The sequence below is a fragment of the Stegostoma tigrinum genome, chromosome 10, assembly GCF_030684315.1.
Source record: "Stegostoma tigrinum isolate sSteTig4 chromosome 10, sSteTig4.hap1, whole genome shotgun sequence".
Lineage (NCBI taxonomy): Eukaryota > Metazoa > Chordata > Chondrichthyes > Orectolobiformes > Stegostomatidae > Stegostoma > Stegostoma tigrinum.
Window position 1 is genome coordinate 37,311,977 of NC_081363.1, and position 16,850 is coordinate 37,328,826.

The 16,850-nt window shown below is 38.5% G+C and overlaps 1 protein-coding gene across 3 annotated transcripts in view; it reads left to right on the forward strand.

The window, feature by feature from the left end:
- Positions 1–14,385: 14,385 nt before the first annotated feature.
- The window catches only part of LOC125455766 (uncharacterized), a 55,963-nt gene continuing 53,498 nt past the window's right edge, over positions 14,386–16,850 (forward strand). For 2 of the 3 annotated variants that reach the window (XM_048538185.2, XM_048538186.2), the window contains exons 1-2: positions 14,386–15,032; positions 15,961–15,989. In XM_048538185.2, the coding sequence (XP_048394142.1) occupies positions 14,907–15,032; positions 15,961–15,989 (155 nt within the window). In that variant the 5' untranslated portion in view covers positions 14,386–14,906. The remainder of the gene's footprint in view (positions 15,033–15,960; positions 15,990–16,850) is intronic. The other variant, XM_048538187.2, reaches the window with a different exon arrangement.

Here is a 16,850-nt window from a genome sequence, read left to right on the forward strand (position 1 = left end):
GATTTTTGTACAGCTTCCCATGCATTTCACTTGATATAGGCATGTAACCTGAACGTGGAGTATGCTTTTGATTTGAGACTCACAATAAAACTTGAAAGGCAGCTAATCCTTGTTGCAAAATTGTCCCCAAATTGTTCGAAAATAAACCTTTTGCTGCCAACTGCACACACACTTCCCTCATTTACAAGAGTTGTCATGTTGTGTCTTTCATTTCATTATAATCATTTCAGTGTTGAGCATGCAAAAATGCTAACTGAAACATAAGGACATGACTGCAGAATTTGCATAAAACAGATTTTCAATACAAACTATAATGTTGTTAGCACAAATTACTGCAAATCCACTCCCCAGACACAAAAATCTTCACAGTATGTTTAATTATGCTCTGGAAGCAAAGTTAACGTGCTCAGATATGTGTTATTGTCAGACAAGATGCCATTTGATCTGTGGATTGACTTCACCTCCAAATGAATTTGCATCGATTGCACTGTACCTTGTCAGGCTTGAACAAAGCTAACCGCTGCAATCATTCGAACCTTTAATCCAAAACCTGGAGGTATTTTCCTTAACAAGTAGGCTTCTGAAACTGAATTGACCACTCACATCCAACCAATCTCCTCCAAAGCTGGCACAAAGAGGTTTACAGCCTTCAGTTGCTAAATTGCTGTTTGCTGCAGGGAATCAACCTGTTTAGTAGTCAGGACAGAATTATTGACATGAGGCTTTGGTAGATACACCACTCCTGACTCTTTTCTGAATATCTAGGCCTCTCTTTCATATGCCTCCGCCTCTGACTATTGGCTTAGCTTTAGCTTTTTGACCTCACAATGCAAATTCTGAGCAAAGCAGCACTTTCAACAGACCACACAGCAGGCACATTAACTGGATTGACAGGTTGGACTTTGAAATGGATTGCAATATCTCATAGGAAGTTGCAAATTGACTCTCAAGTCACAATTGTTGCCCTGGTTACTAATTAACTGGTGATCAAATCTTGGGATAGCTGCCTACCTGGCTGACTTATCTCTCTGACTCCAGCTGCGGCAATTGCCTTTCCATAATTTTTTTCAGAAAAACTGTACCTACTTATTATCCGTGAGAAAATAAATGACTGTTAGCATAATCCCAGAAGCTGCTCTCTCTCATTCGAGAGATATGTCTAATAGGAAGGTCTACTTGAGGAGGTGGGGTCTTCATTGCAATCTCAGCCGATACAGGAACTGAACCCACACTACTGGCATAAATCGGCATTGCACGCCAATTTAGCTAACGGACCTGCATACTTTATGTCAATGGTGAATGTTAATGATGGTCTTGTAAATCCTGCAGTACTTCTTTTACTGACACCAGTGAGACTACTGGGATCATAGCAGGAGTAATGAGCTTTATGTTCAGGATGTAGTAGATGAAATTATATACCTCATCTCTATTTAAAACTACTCAAAAAGGTATTAGCTGAGAGATTTTTTTTAAAAATGTATCAATGCATTAATCATTTTGAACTGTCCTTGGAATTTATTTGGGTCTTAGAATTGTGGTTGTGTGATTTGATTTTGTGCAAGGATGCCATTACCTCCCTGCTCAGAGAGAACACTACTGGTGACACACTTTTCAATCAGTGATGCTCCCTGAGCAACTGAGCCAAACAAAAACAAAACAAAGCAGGAGACGAAGACACTCAGTTGGAATGTTAACTGGCCATCGGGCAGAGACCATACAATAAAACAGGTATTACTGGGAGGAATAAGAAGGACTAACATGAAACTGATAGACAGCTGCAGTGCAGATAAACCACACCTGATATGTAGCTACAGCCTTATTAGAATCACAGTTTCATCTTCATTTTGAAAGCTTGGTGTTCACGAAGAATATTCTCCCTGCTACTTGTAAAAGTAAAATAAATTTCAGTCAGTCGATGACACATTAGATTGATTTTCATTCCTGTAGTGAAGTCTGACACTTAAAATGGAATGGAATGCAGAGATAGATGGATTAAAGCACATGGAATTCATGAAAGTTTCAGCACTACAATCCTTTATCCACTGGCATCAAACCATGAAATGGCTTATCCTAAAGAAATGAACTTCTTATAATGGATGACCGCTGCCCAATACTGCAGACACAGAAGAAAATCATCAATAATTCAACTCCTGGTATTAGATCAATCATACTGCAGACTTGGTTGCCGAGTAGTGGGAACAGTGAAGTCTTGCATTCACCTCGAGCAACAGTTCCCAAACATTTCTCTTTTTATCTATTTCTCTTGTTCGTAAAATGAGTTTAGGAACACTACTGGATTTAAAGCACAGTAAAGAAATTAGTTTGAGAGTCAATGTGTTTGTAGCACTGCTATCACTACCTCCCAGTAACCACATGAACCAGATTATCTTTCCATCCAAATCAGCACAGGGTACTGTCCTCATCTCGTTGTTGCCAGACTCAGGGGATGAGAAGGGAGGTTCTCTGAACACTCATCCTTGGTCAACAGCAGCAATACAGCTCTCTTTATGGTTCTTGATCCAACAATACTGCAGCTGTTTATTCTCCGCTCTCCCTTATGGCTTCTGTCGTAACCGCTCCCACCCCCAGCGTCAGCCATTATTACTTCCATAGCGAAGAGGAAAGACAAAGGAAAATTTTATCATTTACAGCACCACTTGTAATTCCCTCTCAAAGCCACTTACCATCCTTGGAGTGGGAAATATATTGCTGTTCCTTCAGTGTCGCTTGGTTAAACTCCTGGAACTCCCTCCCTTAAGGTTTGGGTTTAACAGCTCATGAACTGCAGCGGTTTAAAAAAGCAGTTCACCAAAACCTTCTCAAGGGAAGTTAGGGATAGAAAATAAACACTGCCCCAGTTAGTGATTGCCCATATCCCAAAGAGTTAAAAAGGGCATAAAGTGTGTTTATGTTGTAATGTTGTCCAATTGAAATCAAGTTATTGTTAATGCTATGAATCCTTATAGGATTTTAACTGTGCCCACATGACAAGAATTGGACAGATGGGCAGTTAAACCTATCCAGGTAATTTATTAATCCTGGACCTACAATGAGCTAACCTGCTGTACTGAACAGGCGGAAACAGCATCCACCCAAAATCAGTGGGCATAGTTTTTATTTCAGATTCAGATTCCAATGACTGACAATTTGCTTTTATTTTTACTCCCAGTGTTCCTTCAGTAAAATCACCTTTTTGCATAAAAATTGCCAACAGCAACCTTTGTATTGTTCTTTGATCTCCTTGTTTTAATTGGATCTTTGTTTCTTTATTCGGCACTCCTGTACTGTGCAATAAAAGCAATTGCATCTTCCCAAACTTACATTTTACTATTCATTGGCTACTCAACTAGATTACTTTTAGTGATTCATGCTTTTAATCTCAAAAATTGAGTGCTGTTGTCAGTGAGATATGTTAGGTTTCATTTGTTCTTGTTAAAGTATCGGAACTGAATTCAATCATGCGAATGCTAGCGGGGGCTACCATCGATGTTAAAACTTAAATTTCCAACAACACTGCCAACAACATCATCCTTCCTTCCTGTTCAGTTTATTATTATAATGTCAGAGTTTAAAAAATCGTCAGCTGTGTAAATAGCTCAAACAGAATTGAATTTGATTGGTTTGCACAGATTATTCAACATGTTAGTATTGAAAATTTAGATAGGATTTACATTCTAATCCACCTTACATTCAATAAAAGGTCCTTAATTTTACCCAACACAGTTAATTTGTTTTTGTAAACCAATAAAACATTTGAGATCAGCAACGACACAGAAATGATTAATAAAAACCTATCCCTTGTCGTCACCTTGCATGATCTTTGCAAATGTTCGAGTTATTCTCATGACATAAAGTTTCAAGTCTTCAAAATAAAGTGATTTTTCCCAAGTTGTCTTGGTTTACTCGAATTTCAGTGAACTCATTTTATAATGTACAATAAAATATATTCTGTGAAATAATTGTTATGACCCACTGGGGTAGCACATTGTAAATGAAGCTCAGCTATTCCAGAAGCCATACCAAATGTCAAAGTTTATTTTTATAGCAGGGTAGACCAATTTGCTTGATTTTATCAGGGCTGATAAAAGGCATGAACCAGGTTTGTGTACTAAACCAGAATTATTATTTATGATAAATAATTACATTATAGCACAACAAACATATGCTCATGCGCGCGTGCGTGCACACACACACACACACACACACACACACACACACACACACACACACACACACACACGGGAAATAGATTATTAGTAGCAGCAGAAAAACTGGAAAGTCAGTTCAATGGTCTTTGTTTCACGATTCTGGTATTGAGATGATCCACCTTTGACTAACTAAGCTCAGCTGTCTTTCTCTGGAAGTCTCCACAGGTTTGTGAAAAAATACAAAGTGACTGATTCACTTGGAAAATGTCCTTGACTTATCCATTCAAAATGAGGGCTCAAAGCAACTACTGCAGCCGAGTTAACTGGTTTTATTCCAAGTTTAAACTCAGTTTTTTTAAAACTACACAGTGTGGACAGCTTCTGAGAGGGATAACAATGGCACACATTCCTGAGTCTTTCTCTGTGTGCCTGTTACAAAATTCTATCAGATTACCCCTCAACCTCCTATGCCCCAGTGAAAAAAGTCCCAGCCTATCCAGCCTTTCCATATTTCTCCAAACTTCCATACCTGTCAACATCCTAGTAAATCTCTCCTGAACCATATTTGGCTTGATAGTCCCCTTCCTTTCACTGAGCAACCAGAACTGAACACTGCATTCCAGAAGAGGCCTCACCAATGTCCTATACAATGTCAATATAATGTCTCAACTCTTATATTCAAAGGGCTGAACAAAGAAGACAAGCATGCCAAACACCTTTCTTAACCATCCTGCATCTATGTGATGCAAACTTTAAAGAATTATGCACCTGAACTCCAAGGCCCCTCTGTTCTACAACACTACCCTAGGCCTTATCATTAATTGTATAAGCTCTACACCTTTCTGTTGTACCAAAATGCAATACCTCACATTTATTCAGATTGAATTTCACCTGCCATTTTTCAGCCCATTGACCTATTTGAAAAGATCCTTTGAAATCTTAGAAAACCTTCCTCTCTGTCAACTATGCCACCAATTTTGGTGTCATCTGCAAACTTACCATCTACGCCTTCAATATTCTCATCCAAATCATTTATATAAATGACAAACAAACAGGACTCAAGAACCAATCCCTATGGAACACCACTGGTCACAGGCCTCCAGTCAGAAAAGCAACCTCCACCATTACTCTCCTCTCTTGCCGTTATGACAATTATGTATCCAATTGGCATGCTCACCCTGAATCCCAGGTGACCTAACTTAACTAATTAGTCTACCATGGGGAGCCACGTCAAAAGCTTTATTAAAATCCAAATAAACAATGTCTACTGATCTACCATCATCAATTTTTTTTGGTAACTTCCTCAAAAAACTCAATCAAGTTTGTGAAACATGCCTTTCCTTGCTCAAAACTATGCTGACTGTCCCTAATCAATTTTTGCCTCTCTGAATGTCCGTAAATCCTTGTTTCCAGTTCCAAATTGCTCAGTTAACTCAGAACCAATCAACTTCACTCATCAACAACTCCTTGGCTCCCGATCACATTACAGGAACCCACCTCTAATAAACAGAATTTACAACAGGTATTGAATTCCTTGGTATGAAATTAAGCAGCTATCCTAGTAAATCTAGTTTTTTTCTCCGAGCTGTCCACAGTTTTTAAAGAAACAAAAATATAATAAAACACAATTTTTACACATTGCTGAATATTAACTTTGCTGCACTGACAGCAACTTCTGAGGAAATGATGTGGCTGGTTCAAAATATTTTGCGTTGTTGGCTGGGACTTAAATTTTTTGTAGTATTTTAGTTGAACCTTTTATAAGACACAGCTAAGCTTCAATTTTAAAACTGTCAATGTTACATCAGTTTTGCAGGCAAATGATATGACATTTTCAGCAGATTTACAACATAGAACTAAGGGAGCTCTGGGAAACTACCAGATTGATTAACCCCATATTCGAAAACATGTTATACAATGTGTGCATTACTATTAATTCTCACATGTTATATAAATGAAGACCTATTGTGTAATTAATTTGAACGACAAAATCCTAATGATTAAACTTCTGTTGTATCCTCAAGGCTGTCATTTCAACCATCCCCTGTGTAAAACAGCTATACCTGATTCATTTTTTTCACTTTTCCACTTCTGAGTTTCATCATTTACCATCTGCATACTGTCTGAAAGCAATCAAAAACTTCGGATTTAACCGATCATTGGGTTTAAGGATTCTCTTGCCTCAGTAAAGAGACTTCCTGAGTCTTCACTTGTCTAAAATGTGAGTCTGTGTAACTTGTTTCCAGTTCAAAACAGTTCTGTTAGCTGAGAACCAATCAACTTCTCTTGTAAGCAACTCCTTGGTTCCTGATCACATTGCAGGAACCCACCTCTAATAACAGAATTCACAACAGGTATTGAATTCCTTGCTGTGAAATTAAGCAGCTATCCTGGTAAATCTAGTTCGAGATGGCCATGGTGCCAAAGCAGAAACCCGGAGGCTATAATCATGACCTATCATACAAATTTCTGAAATTCAATTCAACAAATCAGCCAGTACAAGGTGAATGATTATTAAAGCTACAGGTTCTAATTATGTAAAACTTAGAACAGGATACCGTGACACATCCAGGGAAGTCCCTGATTGGTCCCAACACCACCTTTTCTGTACTGAGGAGGATTCCCAGCATTTTCCTCTCTCCCATGGGTGCTTGGTTTCCTTTCACTATCCCTACCTCTAGATTTCCCATGTATTTCAGTACCATTGAGCACAGTTTGCTCTGGAACAGGAATCTGTGGTCCAGCCACTGTGCATGCCTGTCTTGACCCAGTCACTCTCTGTTCCTCTAATTGTATTCTTGTTGGGAAGCTAAGGAGATTTTTAAACTCCTCAAGGAAAATTATTCCATGGAGCTTTCATTAGTGGCTTCTATCTAAAGTCCCCATTTCTACTGGTCAAAACCAAGCTATTTAAGCTTTTAAAATTCCAGGTAAATCTGTTCAGGCTGTTTCCTGAGAACAGAAAATTTTTGAATGTATGCCTCTTGTGCTAACTGATATGCACTTCAGATAATCCTTCTTACTACATTGGAATTAGTGTCATATTACCCAGGCACAGAATGTAAACCTTACCCCAAAAGCCTACCGTGCAGCAATGAACACCATAGAGCCATACAGCATGGAAACAGACCAAACAGATCCAACCTGCCCATACGGCACATAATCCCAACCAAATTAGTCCCAGCTGCCTGCTCCTGGCCTATATCCCTCCAAACCTTTCCTATTCATGTATCCATCCAAATGTTTTTTAAATGTTGTAATTGTACCTTGCAACCTTTCTTAAACAAAGGCACAACATTGGCCACCTTCCAGTCATCAGGCACCTCACCGCTAGTTATAGATGATGCAAATATTTTGGCAAGGGGTCTCGTAATTTTCTCCCTTACTTCCCACAACATTCTGGGATACATTAGATCAGGTTTTGGATATTTATTCACCTTTATATTCTTGAAGACCTCTTGAACCTCCTTTATCTAATGTGAACTGTTTTTAAAACATTAAAGTTTATTTCTCTGTATTCTCTAGACTCCACTTCTTTCTCCAAAGTAAAAACTCACTCCAAGTATTCATTTAGTATTTCTCCCATCTCCTGCAGTTCAACACAGAGATGAGCTCCTTGATCTTTAAGAGCCTGAACCTCTCTCTATTTACCCTCCTACTCCTAATGTAATTGTAGAATCTCTTTCAATTATCCTTAACCTAATGTGCCAATGTCATCTCATATCCCTTCTTTGCCCTCCTAATTTCTCCGTTAAGAATGCCCCTACACTATTCATAGTGATTAAGAGATTCAATTGGACCAAGTTGTCTATATTTTAAAAAAATTCTCTTTTATTCCTGATTAGATATATATATTTATTCTTGATTTGATGTATTTATTTATCCATTGTTCCTTAATCTTACCAGCCTTACCCTTCACTCTAACTGGAACAATATGCCTCTGAACTCCTGTCATCATGCTCTTGAACGCTTCTCACTTGCCAGACGTCCTTTTACCTGCAAACAAACTACTCCAATCAACTTTTGAAAGTTCTGATCTCATACCATTAAAAATTTCCTTACTCCAATTAAAATCTTTAACTTTAATGGAAGGCTTATCCTTTTCCATAACCATTTTGAAACTGGTGATGAATTATGATCGCTAGACCCAAAGTGTTCCCCCACATTTACTTCAGTCACCAGCCCTGCCTTATTGGCCAAAAGAAGGTCTAGTTTTGCTCCTTTTCTAGTAGGAGCATCCACATACTGATAAAGAAAATTTTCGTGAGCACATTTGACAAATTCTTCACCATCCTAACTTTTAACACTATGGTAGTCCCAGTCAATGTTCAGAAAATTAAAATTCCTCACTATTACAACCTTGTTATGCTTACACATATATGAATGTCCCCACATATTTATTTCTCAATTTCACACTTATTATTTTGGAAACATTATTTCCTTTTTTATTTATAATTTCTATCCATATATTTTCACTGGACAATTTTTCAGAAACATCTTCCCTAGTTACAGCGGTAATGTACTCCTTAATCAAAAATGCCAACTCCCCTCTCCCTTCTTGTCTCCTTTTCTACGCTTCCTATTGCACCCAAAACCAGGAATATTGAGCTGCCAGTCTTGCCCAATGTTGGACTGGCCACTTGAACTGCTGTGCTACCCACTTGAGAGAGGTAAAGATGACTTTCAGCTCTTCTTCCTCAAACTTAGAAATTAAATGGACAAAAACAGTTGCTGTATTTTATCATCTCCTCTCCCCATCCCCCTTTTCTGATGAAGGGTCAAGGACCAAAACGTCAGCTTTTGTGCTCCTAAGATGCTGCTGGGCCTGCTGTGTTCATCCAGCTTCACACTTTGTCATCTTGGATTCTCCAGCATCTGCAGTTCCCGTTATCATTGTGTTTTATCGTGTTGTTCATTGTAGCATATTAGTGACAATAAAGCATTATTCTTCTTCATTCATTCAATTTGTTACAACCAGACTCTGGACAAGGTTCCCCAACTTTTTATGGTTCCAGATGGGATCTCTCAAGATTTCTTAAGTACCAAGTGAGGAGTGAACCAGCTCTCCTTGATTTATCCATCCCCTCAATCGGTGACAAGTTGATTTTAAAAAGATCCCCATCATTGTGGATGCCTTTCTCCCAGGCCAGATGAATTTGTGTTTTAAAAGGAGCTAAGTTAAATTGGAGTCTCATGAGTTTATTAATTACTAAACATTCAAAGTTTTCTTTCATTCACAGGATGAGGATGTCATTGGCTAGGCAGCATTTATTGCCCATCCCTAATTGCCCAGAGGGCAGTTGAGAGTCAACCACATTGCCATGGTTCTGGAGCCACATGTCGGCCAGACCAGGTAAGGATGGCAGCTTTCTTCCCTGAAGGACATTAGTGAACCAGATGGGTTTTCTAGCAACCAGCAGTGGACTCATGGTCATCAATAGACTCTTAATTCCAGACATTTATTGAATTCAAATTCCACCATCAGCCTTGGCAGGACTCAAACCTGGGTCCATAGAACATTATCTGGGTCTCTAGATTAACAGTCCAGTGATAATAACACTAGGTCATCACCTCCCAGCAGTATTTAAGTAACGCACATAAATATAGATTAGAAATGACTAGTGAGCCCATAAAGAAAGTTAAAAGATATATGGATCATTCATGAGGAATAGATAGTGGGACATTGAGATTCTTGAGCTTTGTAGGGTGATTGAAATTGTTATCTCACTTCCTTTTGAGCACTTGCTGGCTGGTTGTCTTCTAGTGCTCAGAGCAAGGGAATCCTTTACCTACAATAGCGGATGACTAATAGGTATTTCTCTGACTGTGATCTTCACAGTGCTCAGATTCAGGCTGGTATACAACAGCATTAGCCCTCCAGCATCTCTAAGCACCTCAGTTTATTAGCACTGATGGACTCCATTTGAACTAGCTTTTAACCTCTGTTCTTTTGTATTTTTAAAGGAGAAGACAGAAGACATGTCTCCTGCCTCGACCTCTGTCCTTTCTTCCATTACGTTCACAGTTTGAGGTCACTCACAAAAGATTACAGTCCAGCTTGTCATGACTGCTACCCTTTTATTTTCAGCCCATCAAAACTTCCATGACACGTATCAGGTTAGACATTCCATGCTCTATCTCTCTCTCTCTCTCTCTCTCTCTCTCTCTCTATCTTCCCAGACACCAATAAATTTACATCTGCAGTCATTTTGACTGTATTAGTCCTCTTTAAAAAAAATTGTTTAAAACACAATATATCCATAACTGATCCAAGGTTTTGATAATAAATACATTGAAATATTGCTTACTCATTCATTACTTGGTAAACTTCATGCTGGCTAGAGAAGACATCTACTTCATTAAAATTAGGAAACCAATTCAGTTTGTGAAGTTTGTCAAATGGACTCAGTAATAGTAATTGAAGCACTGGGACAGTTTTAGAATGCAAAATTGAGTTTGATTTACTGGGACCACAGTTAGCTGAGTTGATTTCTTCGCTGTTGAAAAAAAGTTATTTTTGCCTCATTCCCCTCTTCCCCCCCACCTATGCTGCTGTTGGCAAGATTGTGCAAAATGCATTATATCACTGCAAACCTTGACATGAGCTCAGTCAAGTACTGCCGACCTCCTCCAGTGCAGCGTAGGCAGCATCTCAATGATGTGTTCTATCACATTCTCTATGGCAGCCAAGCTTTTATTTAGTAAATGCCAGCCATATGTACAAGGTTGCACACTGGACTCATAAATCATGTTATGAAAGAATGACTCATGATAACAAACAGCCACCATCTACATGGTCAACATAGAACCCCTACAGTGCAGAATCAGAGCATTCAACCCATCAATTCAACACCAACATCCTGAAGAGCAACCCACCCAGACCCAGTCTCTCAAACTTATAACCCTGCATTTCACATGGCCATTCCACCTAAATTCCACATCTTTGGGCTGTGGGAGGAAACCGGAGCAACACCATGCAGGTATAGGGAGGACATCTAAACATGAAAAGTCCACACAGACAGGCACCTGATGAAGGAATTGAACCCGGTTCCTTGGCCCTGTGAGGCAGCAATGTTGACAACTGAGCCATCATGTTTTCATGGTGGCTCAAATGATTAGACAACAAACTAAACTGCTGCAGAAGGTATAGTGACTGCCGTCAGGATACTGGTCATTAAGCAGCATGCTGCACTGCACATAATTGCACAAGCAACAGTTTGAGCGAGTGGAGCTCCTTTTGGGTGTTGTCTGAGTCTGCCGTGTGGCTGCAGATTTCAGTCAGCTGATCCTTACTGAAATACAGACTTCTGGCTGGAAACATGTGCTCATGTTTTAGAGGCAATTCAGCATACAACACACAAAACAATTACAGACCAGTCAGTTTAACTTTGTTGATGAGAACCAAATTATTTGGAACAGAATTAATAAACATACGGAAAAACCTGAACTGACTTGGAAGAGTATTGGCTTGTAAAGGGAAAGCCATGTCTACCTAACTTGCTAGAGCTTTTAAAGAGGTAACAGGATTGGTTGATGAGGAGAAGGTCTTGCTGTGTACATGGACTTCTAAGAGGTGTTTGATACAATGCCACACATCAGACTTGTGAGGAAAACTTTAGATCATGGAATAAATGGGACTGCAGCAACATAGGATACAAAATTGACTGAGAGTTGGAATCCGAGAGTAAAGGTTGATGGATACTTTTCTGGCTGGAAGATGAAGATGATCTAGAGCATGTTGTGCAAGGGGCAGTTTAGAGGTTTGTGGATGACACAAAACCTAGAAGATTTGTAAACTTTGAGCAGACAATGAGGAACTCCAAAAAAATGTGGGCCCATTGTTTGAGTGGGTGGAGAGGGGGCAGATGAAGTTCACAATGCAGAGGTTTGAGGTGATGCATTTTGATACAAGGAATATAGAGAGATAGCATAAGAGAAAGGGCACTATTCTAAGGCGCATACAGGGTCAGAGAGACCTGGGTGTGTTGTGCTTAAGTCATTAAAGGTGGCAGGACAGGTAGAGAGAACTTATTAAAGCATACAACATGTGCTTTATCAATAGGGTCACAGACTACTAGAACATGGAGGTTGTGATCAACCAGGTAAAATGATGACTAGAACTGAGCCGGAGTAATGTATACAGTTCTGAGAATGAGAATGATGTGAATGCATTGAATGAAGTGCAGAATACAGTTACAAGAGTGGTTCCAGAATGGGTCACTTTAGTTATGAAGCAAGACTGGAGAACTTGTTTTCATTGGAGAGAAGGAGTCTGGAGACTTGCATTAAATTAAAATGCTTAGAGAGCTGGTACAGACACATTAAACCTTTAACATCATAAGCATTCTATGATCCAATGAAAAAATGGAGCACTATGGAGCGATATTTTACAGCACTGGATTCTAAACGCCACAGCTAAGTATACATTCCCCTCAACATTTGACAACCACTCTGTTTTTGTTGGAATGTTTGTTCTACCATGATAAAAGAAATTCGACTATTAATGCTCATCTCCCCAAATTGTCCAACACACATCATAGGCAAACCCAATTTTACCCCTAATTCATACCCCTACATTTACATTTTTCATCAGGGGATGTTGTCAGAAGCAAGGCCTAGTTGATTTTATACACTGTACCCGTGACATGCTGAGGTTAATTAGTCAAAGACACCAAAAACGAAAGTGTTTTTTCCTATGGCCAAGCGCAACAGGAGCAATCCTCTGGGCCCAAAACAGAAAAGTAAAATTTCACGTTTCCTGGACAGGATTCTGTTGATGAGCAGCCTGCAAGCTGCATAATTAGTCAATGCTTCTCAATTGGTGTAAAATTAAGTGAGAATTAAGTGAGACCTGAGAATTTATATAACTCAGGCCCGGTTCATGTAGCAGCAATTTAGTTTCAAATTCCTCTCACTGCCCCTGAAATCACTTAAAGCCCTGCCCCATACCATTTCCCAAACTGTTAGCTACAACCTAAACATGCCCAAGTTCAAATTACAACCTTTGTTCGGCAAAAGTACTTCAGTGCCCATCATATTTTAAGCATTCTGTATTCGGCTGCTTCAGAAATGGTCATAGCTCGAATATCATTAGTTATTAAACACATGGCTGATGATAATTCTGGGCACATTCTTTGATTTGTAAGTTCACAATTATTATCAGAGAAAATTGACACAGAGATTTCTAAACTGATCATTCATCTCATTTGTACTCAAAGAATATTCAGCTAGATGGGATTAAATCTCTTTCTCTTCAAAACAAGGCTTCCAAATGAATTTAAAACTGAACTCTGAAGCAGGAATTCAAACATCTCTAGAGACATTCTGCCACATCCAATGAAAGCTCACAAAGTAGAGCATGCTGGTCTATAATTCCAAGTTTAAAAATTGACTCCTTTCATCCTCTCTCAACTTCAGGCACACTAGAATGCCATGTGATGTTTTAGAATATAGAACATAGAACATAGAACAGTACAGCACAGAACAGGCCCTTCAGCCCACGATGTTGTGCCTACCATTGATCCTCATGTATGCACCCTCAAATTTCTGTGACCATATGCATGTCCAGCAGTCTCTTAAACGTCCCCAATGACCTTGCTTCCACAACTGCTGCTGGCAACGCATTCCATGCTCTCACAACTCTGTGTGTAAAGAACCTGCCTCTGACATCCCCTCTATACTTTCCTCCAACCGGCTTAAAACTATGACCCCTCGTGTTAGCCATTTCTGCCCTGGGAAATAGTCTCTGGCTATCAACTCTATCTATGCCTCTCATTATCTTGTATACCTCAATTAGGCCCCCTCTCCTCCTCCTTTTCTCCAATGAAAAAATTTTTAATCAATTTAGAGTGAACTATCTAAACAGAATACCCAACGTCCTTGAAAACTACCATGTTTTAATGCATCAAGCATTGATTTAGTTGATTCATGAGTCTAGCTGTAGAAGTAATTTGGTGTTACTATTGATTTTTTTTGGTCTATTTGGCTGAAAGCAATGGGTTGAATTTAGGTCTTAGGTTAAAACAGAATTTTTCTCGATTATTTGTTTGCTTGCATGCATCAGGAAATTAAGTCATTGTGACACATGAGCATCAAATTAAATACTTCTCAATCAGTGATGCGTTAGTTCTGAAAGCTGGATTAATTATTGGGGGGGGAGCGGGTTGATGACAAATCAAATGTTTCTGCCTACAAATACTCAGAAGGAGAGAAAGTAACATCCCACTCAGCCATTCAAAGTGACAAACAACAGAAAAAGTCAGGGTTGTGCCTGTTTTCCTTTTTCTAACAGAGCCATGGACAGAGAGTGTAATGTATGTTTTGGTGGAAGGTTGTTCTCCACATTGGAAAAGGACTAGCATCCAAATTACCACATGTAATTCGAATGAAGACAGCTTTGCTCTTAATAGTGATTGAACAGAAGTTAAACAAAGACATTTTGGAAAATTGATTAATTGACAGTTTTGAAAATGTGCAATGAGTGATACAGAGTGATACGGTTTTCATTCTGGAAAAGCTAAAGGCTGAAGGACTAGCAAAGGATGAAACTATGAAAATTGCAAACTCAGCTCCATCAAATTTTACAGATGTAAAACAAAGGACTTGTTGGAGTAAACCAGTAGAAACCAAGTTGACTTCAAGACATAATACAAATGATCTCTACTCAACTTTGAAACAGGCAAAGAATCAAAGGTAAAAAATTCTGCAGAAGAGGTCTATATGCCAGGAAAAATTGTTTAACAGCACAGTTATAATACCATGGAGCAGAAACCATTGAAAGATTCAGATAGAACAAGATCACTGATACCCATCTTGCTAATGCCATCTCCGAGCAAAACTTCCTCAAAATGCAGGTCTTCATCGTTACCCAGAAATATTAAAACGGTAAGTCAAAATTCAAGACTACACATACTTACAAATCCTAGTTGGTTAATTTTGGTTAGAATCCATGTTGAGAGCAATAGTGCTCTGAAAACATAGCCTGTACTCCAACTGCTTTTCTAACATTGATGCCATGCCCACCACTGATTACACAGGAACATACAGACAAGAAGCCAAAGTGCCTGTCTGTTTCCTAATTTGCTAATCAGGGTTCTCAAACACACATTGAAACCCAACTACCATTTTAAGACATACCTAGTTGAAGTATGTGCTGTGCACTCTTGTTTTCCGATTCCAACGTTCCCCCATTCCACATGGATTACTTTGGGTAAATTGCACTTCGTAAAGTGAAGGCTGAGCAATGGGCGCTGCATCAGAGTTACAGGTGAGTCAGAGGTGAAAGTTAGAATGGCAAAAACGCACAATCCTCCTCTATGAAGGGTTGGATTGACACCCTGCACCATTTTCTTATCCAATGTCTGAATGTTGAATGATGCCCCATGAAACATGACAGTATGCTCCCAAAAAATTGAAGATTTTTTAAAAAGATGCACAGTTAGAAAAAATGTATCTAATTGAGTTCTGTTGCATGCCATGTTAATTTCCTTTCCTTCCGTCTTCTGTCCTAAAAAATAATTTTTAAATTTACTTTAAAGTACTTTCAATATTTCAATGTGTTTGACAGACTCAGTGCATAGTACTCAAAGTGTACAATGCTCTTTTGTGATGCCAAGCTGTAATTATAATATTGTTGTAGAATCGCATTCCACAAGAACTGTATTTTTCCATATTAATAAAGTTAACTGATAAGAATAAATTTAGTAAGGCCTTGGAAACATTTTCATTTAAACTTCTTTCAAATTGATCTTTTCAAAAAATGTATGCAAAATTGACGAAACCTTGAGTACTTCATAATTTAATTCTCCTTCAGGTTCCAGCTGCCAAACTGGAGAAAATAAGGTATGTCAATCTGTTGCTAATTTTAACACTTTCACATCTAAGCAAAGAAAATATAATAAAAGGACAATTCTAATCGAAAGTAACTTGATGGAATAGTGCTACAGTCACATTAGTATTTTAGGAAGATAATAGCCTATTGGTATTATTTAAATGTGGTTTTCTTTTCCTTTGTTTCATAATATAAAGTGTCCAAGCTGCACTTGTGCACCGTCGCTCTCCAATTTCAGTTTCATTAACCTGCAAATGGAGTTTGAAAAACTTAGATACCCAGAGACACTCCATTATAGAATTATATTTTCGAAAATTACTTAATATTAGCAATAATAATGATTATACTTTATCATATGAAATTTCCTTTGTCTTTTTGTTCCTACAGTGAAAAAAATATATTTGGTATTTGAGAGATGAACAAACATCTTCTGTGGTTTAGAAACATATTTCAAAGATTCCTGATAATTGCGCAGTCAGTTATATGCCTTCGTGAATTTGCTCTAAACATCCAGTCAAAAATCATAACTGTACTGAAGATAAGCATGTATGGTGGGTTATTTTAGCAGTGTAGATCATTAGAATTAGAATTAGCTTTATTGTCACGTACTCAAATAACCTCACAGTGAAAAGTTTGCAAGTTTCCACTTACAGAGTCATCTTAGGCACAAGTGTACCTATGTTTGATTCTTAAGTACAAATTCTCAGGGGGAAAAAAAGGATCAGAAAAATAAAGAAGTAAAAATTCCAGCTTTATAGATCATAGAAATTAATTAGAAAATAAATAAATACAAAGTTCAGAATAACTGTCATTCCAACCCAGTCTACACCAGCAACTAGCCTTTAGTCCACATCGGGGCATGAGTCCAGGCC